This window comes from Dipteris shenzhenensis, chromosome 1, assembly GCF_047967505.1.
Source record: "Dipteris shenzhenensis isolate YYH24624 ecotype China chromosome 1, Dip_SZ_1.0, whole genome shotgun sequence".
In the NCBI taxonomy this organism is placed as follows: Eukaryota; Viridiplantae; Streptophyta; class Polypodiopsida; order Gleicheniales; family Dipteridaceae; genus Dipteris; species Dipteris shenzhenensis.
The window spans coordinates 21,110,964-21,133,885 of NC_141596.1; the positions used below are offsets into that span (position 1 = coordinate 21,110,964).

General features: G+C 42.8%; 1 protein-coding gene across 1 annotated transcript; it reads right to left on the reverse strand.

Annotated features, from left to right (window-relative positions):
• Positions 1 to 14,479: 14,479 nt before the first annotated feature.
• LOC147905529 (polyprotein of EF-Ts, chloroplastic-like) lies at positions 14,480 to 22,649 on the reverse strand. The gene is made up of 3 exons (XM_087380436.1): positions 22,537 to 22,649; positions 22,134 to 22,375; positions 14,480 to 16,105 (listed from the first exon to the last, which is right to left on the reverse strand). Exon 3 carries the CDS (start codon positions 16,030 to 16,032, stop codon positions 14,881 to 14,883), a length of 1,152 nt encoding a protein of 383 aa, XP_087236562.1. The 5' UTR covers positions 16,033 to 16,105; positions 22,134 to 22,375; positions 22,537 to 22,649; the 3' UTR covers positions 14,480 to 14,880.
• Between the last annotated feature and the right edge of the window lie 273 nt (positions 22,650 to 22,922).

Here is a 22,922-nt window from a genome sequence, read left to right on the forward strand (position 1 = left end):
GAGATTGAGAGAGATTGAGTGTTCCATTCTCTTCCGTTGAGAGAAAATTCCGTCCATCGGAAGAAGATTTCCGTCATTTGTGCTTGAGAGATTTCCGTCATTTGAGAGAGTTTATTTGAGTGTTTCTTGAGTTGAGAGAAAAGAGAGATTTCAGAGACTATTGAGATTTGTGAGAGTTTCTTGAAGAGAGCTCCCTTTATTCATTTGGTTCATTGCTTTTTGTGAGAGAAAAGATCTCAGCTCTTACAAGAGCTTGTGTGAGAGATATCTTCACAGCATACAAAGAGCAGACCAGCCGACAATGAGCGAGTAGACTGCTATCTACTCCACGACAACAAGCCGACCAAGACAACAAAAGCAGCCAAGCTTCTCCATCTTCAAGCTCCAACAAGCTTCATATGAGGCGACATCAACGTACAACAAAAGGCGGCATATCTTAATCGACCCGATTGTGCTTGAGGCCCATTCACGGATTCATAGTACAGATGCTCAGACGAGCCCCTGGGACTCTTGGCTTCCTCCATGAGTTGATCTGAAGAAGAAACTGCACCTCTGGAAGGCATTCCAACTCGCGGGAAAAGGAAAGCACGTAGTCTGGATGCTCCGCCGTCTCGAGCCTCGTTCCGATCATACTCTTCGATCATATTCTCCACATCTTCATCACAGCTAACGGATATAAGAGCATCCAGATCCTTGCTGGGGAGCTGGTATTTGAGCCATAGATTGGATCCAAAGAGCTTCTCCAGCTTGCTCATGAGCTCTGAGAAACTAATGTTTTTTTTTTTTACGGAGACTAATCGAGTGTCGCCACCCACGTAGCGCAGCTGTCCATCGGCCTTGGGCAAGATCTTGCCGCCATGGCTGCACAAGAACTTGATGCGAGACCCAAAAAGCTCTTCTCAATCGACGGCCATTCAACTGTGTACATCAGAAGAGCCTCCTTCGAAGCTGCGCAGCCCAACCAAATGACCTTCGACTGACTTCAGCACGCAGCTCCTGCAATACTTTGCATTGCAAACGAGGCACGTCTCTTTCCTCCCAGCAGCTCCCGTGAGCTTCTAGCCGCCGCCAAAACAAGCTGCGACTTCCGACCATCATCGGAGAAGATGATAGAATCTCGAGATTCCGTCGGCATCTCAGACATTCTGATAACGATTTCGGTCTCCCTCCTTGCGACACGTGGCAGATAACCTTAGCCACAATTGCCACGTCATCAATCTACCACGTCATCTTATCTACCACGTGGCAGATAAGCACCTCATAAATCTGACACGTGGCAATCTTATCCACAGTGCCACATCACTCGCACCACATCATCGACCACGTAAGCAGTCCACATCATCACCGACTACCATGTCATCATCGACTGCCACATCACCATCGACTGCCACATCATCATCGACTACCACATCACCATCGACTGCCATGTCACCTACCACATCATCAGTGACACATCATCAGCCACATCACCTGCCACGTCATCAGTGACACGTCAACATTTCCATGTCACCCTGCTGACATCATTTGTGCTAACTCAGCACTGCCACCTCAGCAGTCCAGTCAGCACTGACCCCTGCAGGCACAGTCCCTTGCCAGGCACACTGTGCACACACTGCATGTGCACATTCCTGCCACCTCAGCACAGAGCTTCACTGGAACACCTCTTGCTAAGCACAGTGCCACATCATCACTGCATGTGACTCACAGTGACACATCATCATTGAGCACCATTTGCACTCCTTTTGCCCCTCCACCTAGATCAAGTCGTATCTCTTGATCCAGGAAGAATTTGAGGGTGCTCCAAAAAGGAAAGTCGCTCGTTTTTTCGTGCTCTACGCGCTTGTTACCTCACGTGCACATTTCGGTGCAAGTTACACTCACATTTGAGCCTCGCCGAAAAAACCACTTCCTTCATGCACATTTGCCTCTACATCGACGCATCTGACCCAGCACTTAAAAAGAACAAAAGAAAAGGAATTATTTGCTGCTCTTTCATCGATCGACGGTTGGTTTAGATCTAGATCAGAGTAGACTAGATTGCCATAGAGGGGACGCTTTGAATTCCCCAAGTTGCCAATTTAAGCCATGCTCGAAATTCCCGACTAGTACCTACTCGGAGTCAGTCCATACACTCACATCCGATTTCACATCATTACATTACCTAAAACCTTACGTTCATCAGTTCAGTGAGCAGACTTCAGAGTTCAGAGGCATTGCAGCTTGATTCAGTGGGCAGATAGCACTTAATTTCACACACACATGCCACCATTGTAAAGCCTATTTGGCTATCTCACGGCATCGTGCACATCATTTTTTTAGCCTTGTAAAGCCTCTTGGCTATTCCCGGCATCATTGCCACAAGCCTTGTAACACAGATCAGATCTTATATACTGCAGTTCTATCTTCACCGACGGTACAGAGATTTCACTTGGCATCTTCAGTGTATTTGCAATTGATTCATACAGAGTTTTTCAGGACACTTTTGAGTACATTGTTTGCACCATGTCGACTAGCAACCTCAATCTGGAGGCATCTGCTAAGTTAGACAACTCCAATTACGGTACATGGAAATACCAAATGGAGACCATTCTTGTGCTTCAGGACAAATGGGAGTATGTCGATGGATCTATACCTAGACCATTGGCCGATTCAGCCACCAGTACCTCTACTCCATCTGTTGTCACAGTACCAGCAATGGGATCTACATCGGGATCTACATCTACACAAACAATTTCCGCACTAGTAGCAGATCCTGCCATTGCCCGAGCTCAAGCAGAATGGGATAAGAAAGACAAGTATGCCTATCATCTGATCAAGCAGAATGTGCAAGATGTCATGCTAGGACAGCTCAACACAGTCAAGACATCAAAAGAAGCATGGGATATGTTCGCAGCTCTCTACGAGTCCAAGAACACATCCAGGATTCTCACCCTGAGAAACCAGATCAACCAGAGTTTCCACAATAGCAATGAAACGTGCTTATGTACTCCGCATCAAAGACTACAACAATCAACTTGCAACAGTAGGAGAGACTATGAATCCTACAGAAATGGTTCAAGTAATCCTGAATGGACTAGGAGAAGGATGTGAGAATCTAGTCCAGAGTATTGCCATCCCAACGGCAAATTCCAACACTGGAAGAACTTCAGTCAGTTCTACTTGGTGAAGAACTCAGGACTCAGGCCATTCAAGCACGTAAAGGTCATTCTAATGATCAGGCATTCACAGCTTCAGACAGAAGCAGAGGCAAAGGCAGAAACAGAGGTAGATCATATCAGAAAAGTGGTCATCATCAACAAAGTCAAAATCAGCATCAGCATCAGCAACATCCTCAGCAACATCTGAATCAGCAAAGAGGAAATCATTCCAACTGAGGAAGATTCCAAGGACGAGGGAATGCATCCACCAATGTGTCAAACATTCAATGCAACTACTGTCACAAGTTTGGACACTATGAAAGAGATTGCCGCAAGAAGCAGTATGACCAAGGCGGTCAATCCAACAGTAATCGAGGGAATTCCCGAGGAAGAGGAAATCATCGTGGTGGACATTCTAGTCACAGTCATTTTGCAAATGAACATGGCAATATGTTTCTTGCAAGTGAGGAATTGCATCAGACTAATACAATGCACCTAGACACTGATTTCAATCCCAAAGAGGATTTCAGCTATCAAGTCGACCAAGTGGAACAGGATCCTTGGTACATCGACAGCGGTGCATCATCTCATATGACAAATCACCAAGATGGTTCACAAAAATGAAGCCATTAGAAGGTCAAAAGAATGTCATCTACACAGTAGACAATACACCGACGAATCTGGTTCAAGGGACAGGTGTTATCCCTATGAACAATTTCACTGGTACAAAAGGATTAGTCAAAGATGTGCTTTATGTTCCGAAGCTCAGCAAGAACCTTTTGTCAGTAGGTCAAATGACGGAACACAACTACAAAGTCATCTTCGATGGTGATGAATGCACTATCAGAGACAAATCCAAAAGAGGTCAGCTAGTAGCAAAAGGTGTCAAGGAAGGATGCTTATACAGGATACTAGCTACAGTACCAGATAAGCATGCCATGTCAGCTCAAATGCAACAGATGCCACTATCTACAAAATGGCACAAGAGATATGGTCATGTCAACTTTAAGTACTTGTTAGATCTCCGGAATCAGAATATGGCAATTGGGATTCCGAAGCTACAGTTTCTTGGAAAGGTTTGTGAAGCATGCTGCTTCGGCAAACAAAAGCGAACCAACTTTGTCAGAAGTACCTCTCGTGCACGAGGTATTCTTGATTTGATTCATACAGATGTATGGGGTTATGCCCAGACCCGCAGCATCAATGGTTCACTTTATTACTTGACCTTCATCGACGATTACAGTAGATATTGTTGGGTTTACTTTCTGAAAGAAAAATCTGAAGTGTTTGCCAGATTTCAAGAATTCAAAGCCATGGTAGAAAACCAAACAGGCAGAAAGATCAAGGTCATGAGATCAGATAGAGGAGGTGAATACATGTCTTCAGCATTCATGAACTTTTGCAAAAATCACGTCATTCAAAGACAATTCACATGTGCAGATACTCCTTAGCAAAATGCAAGAGCTGAAAGGAAGAATGGGACTTTAGCAGACAGTGCTAGAGCAATGCTTAGTGAAAAGCATCTTCCGAATCAGTATTGGGCAGAAGCAATAGCTACAGCTAACTACTTGCTTAATCGGCTTCCTACCGAACCGATACAAGGTATGACTCCTTATGAAGCATTCACTGGACACAAGCCACGCATTGGGCATCTCCGCATATTTGGTTGCATAGCATATGCCCACATACATGATGATCATCGCAGGAAATTGGATGCGAAGTCACGCAAATGCATCATGGTTGGCTACAGTGAAGAAAGCAAAGCATACAAATTGTATGATCCCATCAACTGCAAAGTCATTATCTCCAGAGATGTAATCTTCGATGAGGAATCAGAATGGAAAACCTCACCTACACAGGAAATAGAAGCATCGACTTCACAGTCATCTACAGAACAGGTTGATGAAGAAGAGCAAGAATTGCCAGCAACACCCCAAGCAGCACCACAGCAGCTCAGACGTTCTACTAGGGAAAGCAGACCACCAGCCAGATTGACATATGCTCAGAAAGGCAAAGCAATTCAGGTGGAAACCACCAACTATGCTCTTATGACTACCATCATGGCTACAGAGATCTTGAGGGAAGGTGTTGAGAGTTCCCGCTCAACATCATGTGATCATGTGTGCATAGCACCATCACGTGATCATATGTGCATAGCACTAACATTATAGAGTGCTATAAAGGAAAGGGTTAGATCCCCTAACCCTAACCCTAAAATGGTTTGTATATATTCTATTTTTTCAACTAAATCTAGTGTACAGTTAGTCATTTGTGGTGTGCTCTCTAGCTGTGCCCTCTCTCCTCATCTCCACTCTTCTCCTCTCCCCTCTTCATATTTTGTCAGATACATGTTTCCTTGACATTGATCACACATACATTTGATTTTTTGCTCCAATCACATTTCTCGATGGTGGATATGGAGGGATTCATCCTCACTGGAGGTAATTGTTGAAGATGAAGACATCCTACAAATAAACAACCCAAAAAATGTGTTTTTGCTTGCAAACTTAATGAGAAAACTCTATAGCATGTCTATAGGCGTGTCTGTACTGTGAAACACGTCTATAAGTGCATCTAAAGCATAGTGTAGAGACACTGTTAGATGCATGAAGTGGTGATTTTCAAACCTAAAATTTGCTCATTTCCTCACTCTACCACATTTGCTTGCCTTTTAACACATTCATCTCCAAGCATACACACTCATCTCCAAGCACACACACTCATCTCCAGGCATACACACTCATCCCCAAGCATACAAGAGAAGAGGATGAAGAAGGAAGCCACAAGGAAAGAAGGGCAGGAAGCTTTGAAGAAAGACAAGAAGCTTTTCATACCTCTATCCAAGGTAAGTCGCTTGTTAGTTGCTCTTCTCTCTCAATCTATGATGCTTCTTGTACACTCAAAAAGTTGTTCTCTTTAGATTTGTCCTTTGTCGCATGCAAGAAATAATGTTTTTAGGTACTTTTGTTCTTTTTGGGATCGGGCATCCATCATTGTCAGCTTTTTGTCCAGATCTGCCGTCTGTTGGAGTGCATCTAAAAGTGCATCTAACTTTTTTTAAATTTATGTAGCCACACCTATAGATGCATTGTTAGCCGCATGTGTAGATGTGCTACGACATTTTTGCATACAACATACAGCTTTGCATACCTTCTCCTTCTCCTTCTCCTTCTCGTTCTCCTTCTCCTTCCCCTTCCCCTTCCCCTTCCCATCTCCCTTCTCCTTAATCCATTCTCCCTTCTCCTTCCATTCTCCCATCCCCCTTCTCCTTCCATTCTTCCTTCTCTTTCTCTTCTCTTTCTTAATCCTTCCTTTCTCCTTTCCCTTGGATGCATGTTTAAGTCAAATTTTCAATGCCTTAAGCATTCTTGAGGATTCTAGTTGGAGTGGGCTTGCCCAATGGTGTGGTTATAAGATTCAAAGCACTCTTCAATGCCAGTATTTTGGCATTATAGCATGTTCATGTGAGTTTTCTTTGAGGAAAGTTAGGCTTTGACTTCTGTCAGCCATTCCTTGAGTTTGATTATGATACCACGGTAGGCTTCTAGGCCCTTTGAATAAGCTCATTGCCAATTTCCTAGAGAGAAGTATTTGGTACACTCTCAACTTGTGATTCTCATATGAGTTGGCATTGGTGTAGCTTAGTAAGGGTGAGCTTGGTGGAGGTGCTTAGCAGAGTCTCCTATAGGCTATAGGTGATTAAAGATATTTAAGGTGGTTTTGGTATAGCCTACCAAGTAACCCATAATCTCTTCTCCATGACCTCCTTCTTTTTTGGGTCTTTAGATTGGAGCTCTTGATACTCTTCTATGGAATGGTAGCTTGAAGAAGAGTAGTGACCCATGGCCTCAGAGATTTTGATGCAATTGGGATGTGTTTTGTGCTTCAAGAAGGGCCTTATCCTTGAGAGTGGCTAGCAATACATCCATTTGCTGTGCAGTAAAGTTCAGGATATTTTAAGGTTCTTGGGCCAGAGATTTCTGGAACTCAAACATATCATATTGGTTTTGTTGGTGGGGACCACTACCCATTGTGTTTCCTAGATAGGAATTTTTTAGTGCCACAATTGGAGGAATGGAAGTGGGTTGACCGCTACTTCTGACCTCATGAATTGCGTTGTGGCTTTCTGTGGTGGTGGTAGCTACCTTGTCTTTGTTGCATTCTATCATGATGTTGGCCCATCAAGTGCCGCTTCAACCCTTGCTCATTCTTGTGTTGATTTTCCCCAGCCCTTGGTGGTTGATGGGTGAGGCAGTCCTACCGAGAGGGGCCTTGTTGATTTTCCCCAACCCTTGATGGTCGATGGGGGAGGCGGGTCTCCTACCGAGAGGGGCCTTATTGTCCAAGCTATGTATCCAAAGTCTCCCATGAGCAGATCTTATTTCAACATGTGGAGCATTATAGGCATGAACATCATTGGATTGCCAATTGTGTGGCCATGTTTGTGGAATGCTATTGCACCTCTACAAAGAAATAATCTTCTTCTAATTGGATTTGTAGACTAGGGGTCATGTAGTCGAGGGAGAAGATTACCATAATTTTACATTATGGTGGTTTGCAATCTCCACCCAAGTGAGGAGCTGGAGAGATCAGGCTAGCTTCACGTAGGCTGGGCCCTTGATCTCTTCAAAGGGGATTCCATGCTTGTATTTCATGCTATTAAAGTCAATCACATTATTTTTGTTTCCAAGTTGTAGTATTCTTTGAAAGATTTTGTAAGCACTAGAAGACCAAAGTCTTGTCGTACCACATCAATGTTGGGATAAAAATATAGCATTTTGCCATCGTCATTAGCCAAGTACGAGATATCTATAGTATTGTTGTATTGCTCAATAAATTGAGCCAATATATTTAGATCCAGGTGGTAGCAGATCTAGAGTTGGCTGAGCCTATAGCCTAGCTAGAGAGAGAGAGAGAAAGAGAGAGAGAGAGAGAGACAGAGAGACAGAGAGAGAGAGAGAGAGAGAGAGAGAGAGAGAGACCTGAGACACATCGTACTTTTTGTGGGTGCAGCCACACCCTAATCTTCCATTATGCTCAGTTATATATGAAGGATACATATGAGTACAACAACGTAGACCAGACACATGGACTTTACCCCAACAACCTCCCACTTAAAGGCCAATGTGCTTTTAAGGGAGAGGAGAAAAATTAATGAACAAGATACTCAATGCCCATCAATAGGCTGTAATGTGCAAACTGCTTGGAGGATAAGCTCTTCATAAGAAGATCTGCAAGGTTGTCATCCATGTGAATGTTGACAAGCGAAATGTAGATGCAAATAGTATATCACCATCATCACTTGCATGTGTCGCTACATTCACTTCCTCAGACTTTGCTTTGCCTTTGTCTCCCTTCTTTGAATCATCGTCCTTCTCTTTTTGTTTGCCTTTCTCCTTCTTCCACTTGAAGCAGTCCTTCTTCATGTGACCCATCTTGCCACAGTAGAAGCATTCAATGTCTTTTTTGGACTTGGACTTGCTTCTAAATTTCCCCTCATGACAAGATTTCTCCCTTGCATTAGACCTGCCTCTAACTGCAAGTTCACTGAAGCTCTTAGAACCTGCATTGTTCTTCTTACTCACGTCCTCCATGAGCAAACTACTCTCTACATCGGCATTAGTCAATCCATAAGTAGGTGCATAGTTGCTAATAGCTATCCTGAAAGTATCCAAACTCTCAGGCACAATGACTAGCAAAAAAAAGCAAAAAAATAGCCTTTATGGAGTCCACAAAGGCTATATTATGAGCTGACAAATGACTGAAGATGGTATTAAAATCATTCAAGTGATTGGACATAGATAATCCCTCTTCCATAAAAAGATCAATGAGTTTGTTCAGCCAATACACCTGACTTGCCGCATTCTGCTTGTCATACAAGTCACATAGCCTTTTTCACACACCGTAGGCACCACCATACGTTCCCTCACATTGAAATACACAGATTTCAAAAGTGTAAGCATAACAGTAGACCTGGAGAGCTCATGAAGCTCCTATCAATCATTGGCATCCATGGCTTCTAGCTTAATGCCCTTCAGTTTGATAGGTCTAACTTGCTTCTTCTGCACCAAGACATTGTAAATCTACTCCTTCCAATAAGAAAAGTTAGTGCCATCCAACTTCTCAATGTTGAACAATGCATTCTACAAAGATGATGCCATAATGAGGCCATAATGATGGCTGAAAATATACGCCAATAGAATAATGCAAAGATACCAACAAACACCAATAACTCAGCCCCAAAACTGCCAACAACAATGGCTAGTCAATGGCAATCCCACAAGTCACCGAGCACCATTAGTACACCCAACACAACTGTTCAATATGTCCCAGAAGCATGTAATGACATTCAACAATGCATAAAGGCATGTACTAACTATCAAAAAACCAAGAAAGGGCCTCTAACATAGAGAATTCCTAATTTTGGTGAGTCTCAAAGCTGGCCTACTGTCACTCGAGGTGCCGAACCAATACCCCTGGACCCAAGCGAACCCAATTGATCCTATCTACTATCCCTCAAGGATGTAAACAATCAAGAGTGTCCAATAGGGACAAAAATTCACTAGAAAAGTGAGCTAGCAATGCTCAACTGCACCCAAGTCCATATGCATAGTGCAGAAGCACATAAAGCTACAAAACGAAAAAAATGTGAATCCCACAAAATGTCCAAGCATCGCACTCCAAATCAGTGTAAAAAAAAAAAAAATGCATTTTGGCATCAACCACAATCCACCAAGGATCCAGGCTCACCAATGAATCAAGCCAAGAGCTCACTAGCTCCTCAAACACGTGAACCAACTCTTCTTTTGTAGAAATTGCCAAAATAGGGAACAAACTTGTACTCCTCCAAATCTCCATAAACTCACAATATTGGTTGTTATGGACGTGTTGGGAGGCTTGAGAGGGAACCTAGAGTGTCTTTGGAAGTTGGAATGACCAAGAGAATGGGGTGAAATAATTGAATCTCAGTCAAAAGAACATGCCCAATGGCACCCCTCACTATTGTAGATCTCTTTCTCATGGCTCACAAAGTCCTTGATGCCCAATGGTGCCCCTCACTATTGTAGATTTCTTCCTCACAGCTCACAAAATCCTTGATTTGGCCTTCCAAAAAATCAAACCAAGCCAGTTTGCCTGAGTGGTTAAGGGGGAAGACTTAAGATCACCTGCGCACAAGCATGAATGGCATCCCTACTATAGGTATTTTCCTTCAACAACTTGCAAAATTTTCATTTGGGCCTCCATTATATCCAATGCTAAGCTTCTCATTGCTTCCACAATGATTTGTTGAGTGCTTTCTAAGCTCCAAAAATCCCAACAATGGCGCATGGCTCTGCAACCAAAGAATTCTTCTTCACTTACTTCACAAGCCAAAATAGGACATATAGCTAGATTTGGCTCTCCCTCATAAGTTAAGTGCTTATTCCCACACAAGGCAAGATCCAAGGCTCCTTCTCCTGCTCCAAGCTCTCCGATGCTCAAATTTCTCCCTCCATACTCAAATCTACAGCAATGCCATCCCATGCACCTCTCTCAACATAGCTCGATCCAGAGCTCCTCTCCCACGTACACCCCACAGAGGCTCGGGCCATGTAGCTTTGATACTAGTTCTAGAGTTGGCTTAGCTTGTAGCCTAACTAGAGAGAGAGAGAGAGAGAGAGACACAAAGAGAGAGAGAGAGAGAGAGAGAGATCTAAGCCACACTATAGTTTTTATGGGTGCAACCAAACCCTAATCTTCCATTATACTCACTTATATATGAATGGTACATATGAGTACAAAAGGGGTAGACCGGGCACATGGCCTTTACCACAACATGTTGTGCTGAGTGATGGACTATAGCCTTGCATCTGTACAAACAACTCTGGTAGATCAATTGTCAACCCATCAAGAGTGTAATAATTTTCAAGGATAGCCTTATAGATTGTCATAGTTGGTTTTTGGAAAAAGTTTGGCATTTCTAGCCTTAGACTCCTCTTGGGCTTGTTTCTTTAAGAACTTTTATACCTTGTCTCAATGGATAACTTGGAGGGTTTGTTGGGTGAGGGGTCCATAATAGCATTAAAACTTACTATTGTTTATATATCCACCCATCTCACCCCCATCTAATGTCATGATTCAACACATCCCTTGTGGAGTGATTTCCACGAGTTGATAAGGACCCATACCATGATATTTCAAATTTTTGGTTAGTATTTCTTACACTATATAAATGCAAGATCTCCTTCACTAACATCCTTATTCCTTAGGTTGCAATCAAACCAACACTTTTCCACCTTTATTCCATATGTTGCCCTTAGTCTAGTATCATCGAGCTTTTCCAGCTCCACAAACGTTTTTGGTAAGGCTTCTATCCCTGACTATAACTCATAGGCTAGGCACCATAATTCCATAAGCATTATTGCTTCTAGTCCAAAATCAAGTTCAAATGGCGTTCAATGTGTTGCAACGTTGTATCCCATACAATATGCCCAAAATGCAGTGGTGAGCTTGTGTTCCCAATCGCTTTAATTGGCCTCTACCATGTGCATCATTGTATCACACAAGGTTTTAATCGAGCTCTCAAATTGGCCATTTGCTCTAGGATAATATGGTTTGGATTTTCTATGAATAATCAAGAATTCCCTCATAACAATGTAACATCTAATTTGAGAATTATAACCTCAAAATGAGAACTCTAGGGGAATATTTGAAAGATTTTGTTCTTTTACTTAGAATTCCAAAAAGACATAAAATACAATAATGTCTCAAAACCATTACAATATGAACCTATGCATCCAATGCAAATAAAAGGGCCATGACATAACATATTTCAAAAGTCTAACATGCTAGAAATTACATTACTTCAAAAATATACATGCCATTGGTCCTACAAAGAATAGTACTCATCCTCGGATCCTATACCTTCAAATTCACTAGTGCTAAAGCTTTGTGAGGTAGAAGTTGTAAGAGACTTCCTCCTCCAATCTATCCACTAGTAGAACATTCTATGAGTAAACCTAGTTAAGTTGTGATGCCACCCTCTTTCTTGCATTGCCTGTCTTGGCTTCAAGTTGTGCACTACATCCAATCAATATCTTTCTAATCTTTCAGGATAATGTTATGTATTGTGTCCCCTTTGGCAATTGCCCCACTTGTCACAATTGAAATGCATATACCAAAATATCTAACCCAATTGCTCATTCAATGATATCATCTACCTACCTCTACCTTGCTTGCTTTATACAACCAAGCTATATTCTTGGTCAATGATATCATTGACCAAGTCAACCAAAACCTTTGAAAGCTCTAAATTATTTGAGAATAATATAAAACTTTATGTAGATGTACATTTTGGCACTTTTGACATTAAAAATGAGCTCAAAAGACTTCAAAACCCTAAAAACGACTGCAAACATGGGTACCTCCCGACTTATTTTTTGAAAAAACCCAGATAGGAAAGCATGTGCCCACATGCTAGGTTGATGTGGCGCACGTTTAGTCGATATCATCAACTAAAAAATTTCTTGGTCAATGATTTCATCAACCAAATGCACACGAGGTCAATCATATCATTGATCGAGAGTCGGGCGCTGCTTTCCCACGTGGGATTTTTCAAAATATTGTTGGAAGGTACCCATGTTTGCATATGGGTTTTAGGGTTTTAGGGCCTTTTGAGCTTTTTTCTAATGTAAAAAGTGCCAAACTATGAATCTATGAACAATTTCATTTTTTAAAAATAATTTAGAGGTTTTGGCTCACTGGAATAAAAGTTTTTCCATTCTTTCTTTATGTGATTTAAAAAGAGAGTGAAAAGTCTCATTTGGACAATAATGAGTAGAACATGGTATTAGGCGCAACAAGCTAAGATAATAAAAGTTGTTTTTTGAGAGAAATACAAAGGTCATAGGGAGGAAAAAACTTTACGACTTTGAGTATAGAGAAAATTGAAAGATATTTTACGATATAATGGAGGTCCTTTTTAATTTGTAGGCATGATGTTTTAGCTACAAAAATCTTTTGCTTGCAGATTATGTTTGAATAGTTGCATTCCATTGTCCTTTAGGCAACACTGCCACAATGGGCTTTTGGACAAAATAGACAAATTTTACATTGGTGATTGGGCCGTGCATAAGGGGAGATTCAGTAGCATTTTGCCCGACACAGTGATATCAAACTCAGAGCAAGGTGAAAGAAAAAAATGTAATTTTCCCATTAGCGATGAAAGAGAGGTATGCTGCTGCACAAGGAAGCTGGTGAACATCCTTAAGCAAACATGGATCCGTGTAAACGTCAAATTCAAGCATCTTTAAGACAGGCCAGCCATCACAAGACCACCACCAAGAACAAAACATGTAGTATACACATTGGCGAGCTATCACTCTAAACTGCAAATGTTTCCTGTGGGCTACAATGTGCAACTCAATCCACCTGTGCCTATAACATGCCTCTTTTAGCGTGTAGCTTGACCACGAATGACTCTCATCATGCATTCTCAGTACTGTAGTTCTATCAGAGGGATACTCGATCCCATTCAATACAAGGGGAAATACAACCATACCAACAACGAGGAACAGTGCACAACTCCAACCGAGTGTCTACCACTGTCTGCTTGGGCACCATACCAACAACGAGGAACAGTGCACAACTCCAACCGAGTGAGTGTCTACCACTGTCTGCTTGGGCACAACGGAATGAAGGCAAAAAACAAGTTCGTGCTTCATCGCTTAACATTTCCTTTAGTAATCTTTGTACATCCCACAAGGACGGACATCAGATGGCCTCATGCTGCCTTAAATACACAAATCTAGGAATGGGGCAAGTGGGTTACTCAGGATATTCAGTGTCTGGTATGACCTACTTAAGGGGCAATAGCACGTGGCTAAACTTAGGACATTCAATGTCTACGTGGCTAAAAGCTGCCAATCATGGGGTATCAAGATTGCACAAACTAGTAAACCAGTTTCAAAAATGTATATAAGTGAGGCCTGCAGAATTGGAGCTTCAATGACTTAAGAGTCGGAAGTTTTTCCATTACTCCAGAATGGTATAAAGCAAAAAAAACTGGGAAAGACAAATACTTAGGTTATATAAAGCTAGCAGCATTTTGCAGGGGCCCCTGTGATGGCCTTGCAAGCACACTACAGCATCCGTCCATTTCATGCCATCAAGGATATATTGACATCCTCTTGTCAAACTGCACTGCAGTATCCTATTTTCGCAAAATTTGTGAAGGCTGCAGGAAGCATAAAGCTTGTGAACTCTTAGGCAATTAAATTAGGACCACTTAACATCCAAAATGTAGAATATAGGTAGCCTCTTTCTGCATCTCAGATGTAAATCTAGTTGTTACAGGGTCTCTCACAGTAATCTTCAATATGCCAAGCTAACTTTGAACCACCTAAAATTGACAGAAAAATCCAAAAGCAAACAACAATATTTGCATCCTTGAAAAACCCCTCTACAAGGAGAACAATGAGTACAAGTATCACAGCTCATAGCCAAGGGTTTTTCAAATGTATACTGGACCCATCCTGCAAGACAATTTACTCAGCCACCAAAGGCTTTGCCTTGAAACAGTAACCTTGAAAACAAGAAACCATATCTGTGTTGCTTGCTCAATAATGCTTGTGATGACAGGCCAATCAACCAGTGAGATATGACTCCATATTGGTAATTGAGGAACCCTTTTCAGCATTAGTTCTGGTACCAGTGTCAGCTATGTTTCGGCGGTTCGGCAGTATGAATATCATTGAACCCTCATCTAGATTTTAGTTTCTGTAATGTCCTCAAGCTTTTGCTTTTGCTCCAAGTAGCTAGCAATTATTGGATTACGCCGGAAAGCAATCTCAAATGGGTTTGTTGCACGGATTTCCAGCTCTTTGTTAAGAACCTCATTATTTATCTCTTTTTTCTTTGTTGTAAGTATTATGCGATCTTTCACCGTGCGTAAAACTCGAACAGTTACCTCCTGCCCCAACCTAAAGGATTCCTCTGGCACCACAGCGACACCACTTGAATCCACTTCAGATGCAGGAAGGAAACCTTCAAAATCTTGGGTTAAAGTTACAAAAGCTCCTGACTTGACTATATTCTTCACAACACCAGTCAGCATGGCACCCTTTTGGGGTTTTTTTGCTGGAGAATTGAGCCTTTCTTTGCTCCTTCTTTGCGGAAATCTCAGTTCCCTGCCTCCTAATTTCCTACCACCACCAACCATTTCTTGGCATTGATTGGTTTCTTCCTCTTCCTGTTTCAGTTCTTCATTCTTCAACCTTAGAGAGATTCGATTTTTCTCCAAATTCACAGCTAAGATCTCAACTCTGACTTCCTGCCCCACTTGGACCATATCCTCCACAGCTTCCACATAAGATGTGCTCAGGTTGGAAATGTGTACAAGCCCACTTGTAAAAGCTCCAATGTCTACAAAAGCTCCAAATTTCTGGATATTTGTCACCTTTCCAGTGAAAATTGAGCCCAGTTTTAGGGCATCAGAACTTACATTTATTGTCTTCTTATGCCTTGGAACGCTTATATTGCTCTGCTGAGCTGTGCGTCGTTCTTCTTGCATATTTGCAACTGACGTTTCATTGCACTTCTCTTTAAAAACCTGAATTTGTTGAGGAAACTCATTTTCCAGCCTTGTCTCTGTTATTGGCTCGTCAACAGAGATATCTGCGTCAGAGGTGGCAATAAAAACTCGCCTGAAAAACTGAGCACTCTGTCTTCTAAGTGTGACTGCAGTTGATAAGAATAAATGATCTGGTTGCCAGAATACATCTCTTGTCACCAACAAATCAGAACGGTGCTTTAGGCTTTCCATGTTAACAAATGATAACTTCAGGCAACTACTTCTCAAAGTGGGTGACAACAATTGTGCTGTACCAAAATGACAAAGCATGGTTGCTGGCTCCATCTTGAAAACAAAACGCGATTCCAAACGCTCAGCTGAGATATCTTAACATAGCCTACTCCAGCCCTGTAAGCAACTGCAGCATAAAGGAGACTATTGAAATTCACAACCTTAATGAAGCCCATATTTTATGGTTGTCCCCCTCTTTTACCATATTCAAGCAGCACATATTGTAGGGGGTGTCTCTATCATTATCATATTAAGGAATCACATGTTGCAGAGGTCTCTCATATGGCACTTAAAACACACTTTGTACTAAAGATTCAACGCTCTTCTAGATGAAGTGCATTTTGTAGATTTTCATGCAAAGTTTCCCTCTCTTTTTCGGTGCTGAGGATGAAGGGGAATGAGAAGGAGAGTGTGTATGTGTCGTTTGGAGGAGGAAGAAGGGGGAAAGAGAGGAGGTGGGGGGAGTAACAAGTGGGGAAAATCTGCCCTGGTACCACAATCTCAGCTGTGGCCAAAGGAACTGTCCAGTCACACAGCGCTGCACCATTTAAAATCAAAGCAACCACAATCTCTGTATGTGTGGTTTGTGGGATTGGGGGGGTGGGGGGTGGTTGTAACAAATGGAGAAAATTTCCCCTGGTACCACAATCTCAGCTGTGGCCAAATCAACTGTCCACGGTTCCACAGCTATCCACCATTTAAATCAAAGCAACCTAAGGAGACAGTAAGTGAAAAGACCTAGCAACAGAACAACCAGGCCAAGACAGAATAGCATCAATAGTTCGGCCTATGGCTACCCTGGTCAAGATTTGGCATGACATCATATACCCCTTGCGAGCAACATGGAAGCAGAGTACAAAAGGTTTCTGATGGGAAAAGTGCTGAAAGGCAAGAGAGTTTCTGAAAGGTCTCACCTAAAGGCTTCTTTTATGTTTTCACTGATTGAGGAAATATTGGTTGTATAGGCTTCCACACTGTTTGTTGGCACTTGTCTCTGTGTTACCCTGTTGGAGTGATCTAGGACCCCGAGAAGCAAGGTGCAAGACAGCCAGCTTTTCTTGGTTAGAGCCTTATGGATCGCTGAACCTTTGTATTGTTTGCAAAGTTTTAATAGAATGTACTTCTGTCTGGGAGCGAGAAAAAATAGTCTGTCCCGGGGCGAGAAAAAAGAGGGGAAAGAACTATGCTCTTTTCTCAGTACATGTGCTTGTGTGACGTTGTCACACACGCACACATGCTTGAGCATCCATTTGACAATAAAAAATGAGATGCCGACTCAAACACAAAAGAGATGCAGAAGCAACAAAGAGGGGGAGGAGGGGGGGGAAGCACCTAATAAGTTTGCAGGAGGGAGACAAGAAAAAGCAGCAGGAAGAGCCACGAATTAGGTGCAGCTAGATGAGAGAAAGGGAGTTAGGAGGGAGGACTGAGAGCTAACTAGGAAGGAGGTGTTAAAAGATAGGGGTTTCTCGGAGTTTGTTAGAAGCTGGAAGCGGGGAAGGGGGGGGGGGGGAGAGAGAGAGAGAGAGAGAGAGAGAGAGAGAGAGAGAGAGAGCTAGGAAGGGAGGAGTTAGCAAGGGCAGAGCTTCGAGGAGGCAGAAGAGAGTAGCAGCTGCGTGGGAGAAGCAGGGAGCAGTCAGGACAGGCTAGAAGCTGCACGGGACAGCCAGGGAGCAGCTGGGGCAGGCTACAAGCTGCACGGGAGCAGCAGAGAGCTCTCTACATGCAAAACCTTTTGAACTCTCTATCTCTCATCGCCCCTCTCTTCCCCTCTCTAGCTGTGTAAATCTCAAGGAGATCCTTTTGCAATCCTCTCTCTCTCTCTCTCTCTCTCTCTCTCTCACACACACTAGTTGCCATCTCCTTACTAGCCTTACTAGCTCTCCTGTCCATACCTTCTACAGGCTTCTCTCTCCCCTTCTTGGGCCTCGTGGATTTAGAACCAATGAGATGAGAGACACGATAAGAGCAGTATAGAATAGGTGGAAATTCACTTATCCCTTTGTTTTAGAGATATGTACAAACCTCCCCATATGGCCAAGGATATACAGGGAAAGATAAGGAACAAGAAAAAGGCAATACAAGGACAAGAACTGCACGCAAGGCAACACATAGGATGAGAACCCCAACAGAGACCCCTCCTTACGTGTTACCCCATTGATGTAAGAGGCTACCTCTCCTCTACTTGCAGAAGAGTGAGATCCTCATCCATACGAACCTACCGAAGAGTTGCATATTTGCATAGTGCCACTAGTCGAACCTAGGTATCTCTGAAGCGCATCACCAGGGGCTAGTGGTCCGGGAGGGGCGACTCTTGACTAGTCCCAGACGAATAATCATTGACACACCTACCTAGGGAGGCGGGGTCTATGAGACTCAGACCGAGACCCTGTCTGCAGCATTTGAAACTGTAATAACTCAGTGAGATATTCTCATTGCAATTTGCTATTTCCTTCCAGAAATCTCACGTTTTGCCAGGGGGCCTCAAGAGGGTGACACATAGATATCATGGACTTCTCGAGCTGCAAGAAAGTTCTCCTTCTTCGAGACTTCAAAGCCAAGAATTCAGACTAACACATCTCAATCATTGACTTTCAAAATGACTCTATCATATTTGACATTGATTTGGATGAGGCAGGCATATCTTGAGTCTCTACAAACAGGCGAGTCCCAAACCTCATATGGATACTCTCTCATGAATATGAGCAAGGTACATGACCTGATAACCTACACTGGTCTGAAAAGATGGCCTTCTTATGGTGGGCTCACTCGTTTTCCGCATGGAGAAGGCTCCATGTAGTTGACCACCTCATGGGATCCCCTGCCACCTACCTCTTCTTTAGCTTGTCCACATGTCACACATACATCACCTATCAGGAGATCCCCTTTGATCATGACTCCGGCTATGCTACCTGCCTCTCTACTCTGCTTGCTGATATAGATGATACCTTCCTAATGGAAGATAGAGCCACCCTGATCACCCGCTCCTTCATGATGCCACTCTTCAATCTTTTCCCCATAACACGCACCTACCACCATTGGATTGGTCCCCTGCAATAGCTGCAACTCAAATTAGAGACCAAGCATCACCTTCCAACTGAGGTGAAATTCGAATGAGAATATCAGCGTCTGGTCCGTCAGAAGAAGAGGGACTTCATCCACCAAAAAGAGGAGAACATTCTGTTTAGCAATAGGAGTTTTGACAGACGTCTCTCAAGCAAAGGTCGCACTCATATGCACACATCCTCTATACCATCTCTCGCCAGCCCACACTAGACCTTTTATAGCTATCCCACCCTACCTCTTGTTCATATTTTACCACTAGATCGACTATGCAGAGGGTTTTCTGCACTTACCAAACTCGAGTGTCAATGCTTCAAATCCCATTTGAAAGTCCCAAGACCAAGCCTCTCCTCTTTGACTCTCTTGTTCGCCCGGCCAAAAAGTATGGCAGTCCCTTTTTGGCCCCAGACCCAAGTCGAGAGACTACAGGTTCTACTTCTTGCATGGATGATCCATAGCAAGCCATCAGTCCCACACCATATCCTGCTAAGCTTGGAGCTACTCCTCTACAGCTTTATGTATCCTTCCAGGGGGTCACATACCTCAATGGGATCGAGGACTTTGGCACCACTACATCCGAACAACACAAGCTACCTTGGCTGGCCCTGACCTCGTCTATGGTACTAGCAGCAGAAAGAGTTTAGAGGGAGTTGGTACCTCACGTAGATGCCTGGGATTCTATATCGGCAAACTACCATCATTCAATATAGCCTTCATTCCGCTCACATCACAAGGTAAACCATGTTATCAAAGAGGATCTCTAGAGCTCCACACGTACAGGACTTGGCTAGCACCTGTTACCATCAAGTAACCTACTGCAAACACAACCTCAATGAACACCTCCATAATGCCTTTGTTTCTCCAAAACACCATGGGTTTCTGAGACAATTTCACCTCTCAACCTATGCAACGTTATCACAGCCAATGTTTAATAAATAACTCTCTTCAAAACATATGCAACAATTTTTATTTGTAGATAGATATCATGTCACGTCCCAATTCTCCTACATGGTTCTAATTCCCAACACAGCTTTCTTGCCGCTTGTCAATGACATATGCACTTAAATTTTCATGCCCTCTAAGAATTCAATTCACAATACCTTAGTCATTCTTGCCTCTAGGGCCATGACTATTCGTGTGTTCGTAACATGAATTTGCACATTGGTCTACCAAACCACCTAGCCGTCTCAAACCCCACATCGAAGACCTTGGCAATCAAACCCTTGATTGAATTTACAAAAAACACATTATATCAAATGACACCTTTACATCTATTATCTATATATTCTTGAAGTCTCTTAAGGACATAGTGTCCACTGACCCTTCCAAGATCATATTCCATTTCAACTAGAACGTAACTTCCCTTCCCTCTTCAAGATCAGCGTCCTTAATGATAAGAATGCTCTCCCTATCTAGTAAACAGATTTTCAGGTAGTCTTTGAGAAAAAACGTGCATGCCATGAAAGCAACACCGTAGATATCTTCCGACGTCGAAGTTGTGCTTCTCCCTAGTCCAAGATTCTTGCCGATTTGCGCTCAATGTTTTCTCCTATGTCTAGCAACATGACAATACCATCAATCAATGAATCACTAGGTTGCAAAAATCATTGCAACGTGCAACCTTATATACCTAGATGAATCCAAGAACATTCCCAAACTCATCCTCTAAAAACACAACATAGTGCAATTTCAATCTCATGATAGTCACTCGCAAGGTTGAAAACCATTAACTCCATCATGCATAGCAGGGACTAGCTACTATGACATCCCCACTGACGTCGTCAGCGCCCAACAGTGGGTGTAGACCATAGTATAAAAATATACTCTCACACATACAAATCCACACACCCACACATACTTGAGCATCCATTTATACAAAGTCTTCGTACTAAGTTTCTGTCGGCACTCCGGAGGTGAAGGGCAGACTCAGCCATGATGAAGGCTAGCACTAAAGGAGAAGGCTAATCAAAAGGTAGTCCAAAATCTCTTCATTCAAGCTACAAATGCTTGTGAAGTCTAAACATTTTCATTTTAGTCTCTCCCCAACGAGCATCTAAATCTAAATCTAGCTGATAGGGCAACGCGCCATTTAAGATAGAAAGAATTATCACAATACCAGCAGGCCTCAACTTGGACGAAAACTTCACAAGGTTACTTTGCCTATTCTTTTTCGAATCAGCCATGGCCCACAATAACCAGGTGATAACTCTTTGTATTCTTCTATAGTCAAGGACTTCGCGTATTAATGAGTCCTAAAAGTTATTTCTTCATCCGCTTAAGTCTTAGCCCTATCCATGATTTAGTGAATATTTCCTTTAGCTAGTACTAGCATCTCCCACATCTAGATTACATAATCTATGACATTTTGGGAATCCCAACCGTGTTCGAGCTTGCTGATCTAAATCCACAATTCAACTCAAAAAGGGCTCATCCCTGTAAACGGATGCTTTTAATCATTAACTCTGTTCCATATCATTTGCCTTGTGGTAGTTGAGACATCCAGTTTAGGATGATCCCCATAACTCTAGTCCTAAGTGCATCAAATACTTCAATCCATAAATGACTGGTAAATCTCGTATCCCTATCTGATATTATAGATCTTGGCAATTCATATAGACAAAATACATTACTCATATGGTGCACTGACCCTCTCATCGGAATAAAGTGAGCGATCTTGGTAAGAGGATCAAGCACCTCAAGAATCATATCCTTATTGTGCTTGTGGCACATCCCGCAATAAAATCCATGGAAATGCTCTCCCATCTACCTCATAAAAGTTTCAAGGTCGCATAAATCTGTCAAACGACCATAGAGGCAAATAACAGAAGAGGGAGAACCGCTTAATAAGGATCCAAAAAGCTAGCACTGCTAGGGGTCAGACCACAGATAAGAGAGACCCCGAAAAATGAGAACAGCAAATTGCCAAAAAGGCTAAGGGAAGCAATTTATCGCTCAAACAATTTCCTACAAGATTCCACTCTCCGCCCAAATAGTTTTGAATATTAAAAGTTTGAGAGTCAAGACCAACAATTGATTTCATAAATAATTTGTGCAGGACTTTGCTGGCTCGGTTTTTGAACCGTGCCTCTCACCTGTGAAAGTTAACCCGCCAGAAACGTATTTCTCCGAATGCCCATCTTGCCGTGAGGTGCCAATTGAACCTTACAATAAAGCATACGGCTGCCGTCTTTCCAATTATCAAAGGTCTCTCAATGCGGCTGGAAATCGCCTGATCAGCTTTTGAATACATTGATCCTGGAAACGATTCTATATATTTTCATATAATCTTGATCGGAAGCTTACTGGTAATATTGGCCAGGCCAGCTAGAGAGAACTGCCAAAAGATGGAACGGTACACGATTACCAAGGTATCAAGAGCTAACCAATCTCGATCCTTTTCTAATATTCTCCCCCCCTCCCCCCTCGTTCACAATAGAATCGAAGCATTTGTTTTCCCGATTTTCGATGTTCAACAGTAATCGTGGAGGAGCAAACCTGGAGGGTCGATCGAGAGGGATCGGAAAGACGGATCGCGATTTTTGGTTGATGAGAAGAAAGAAAATCGAATTGATGGGAAGCTCCAACGAAGAGGAAGATGGGGATCTGCGTGGAAATCTACAGGATGCCATCCATAGCCCCTCTGCAAACACACACAGGTTGACGAAAGGTGGCGGTTTCCTAAACATCATACTTAACGTACAAACTGCGTCATTAACACCTCGTGCCCTAAAGTGGGCCTAAACCGCAAGTTTTGTCCATCTTCAAACCTGTGTGTGTGTGCACGCACGCGTGTGCGCGCACCGCTGGTCCGGGACAAGTGCCGCACAGGTCATCGCGTATGGTAGAAATATGAATTTCACTGCCTCGAGAAAGAGAAGAAC

Coding starts and splice junctions, on each gene's coding strand:
- LOC147905529 (XM_087380436.1), bottom strand. CDS start 16,032: ATGGAGCCAGCAACCATGCTTTGTCATTTTGGTACAGCACAATTGTTG.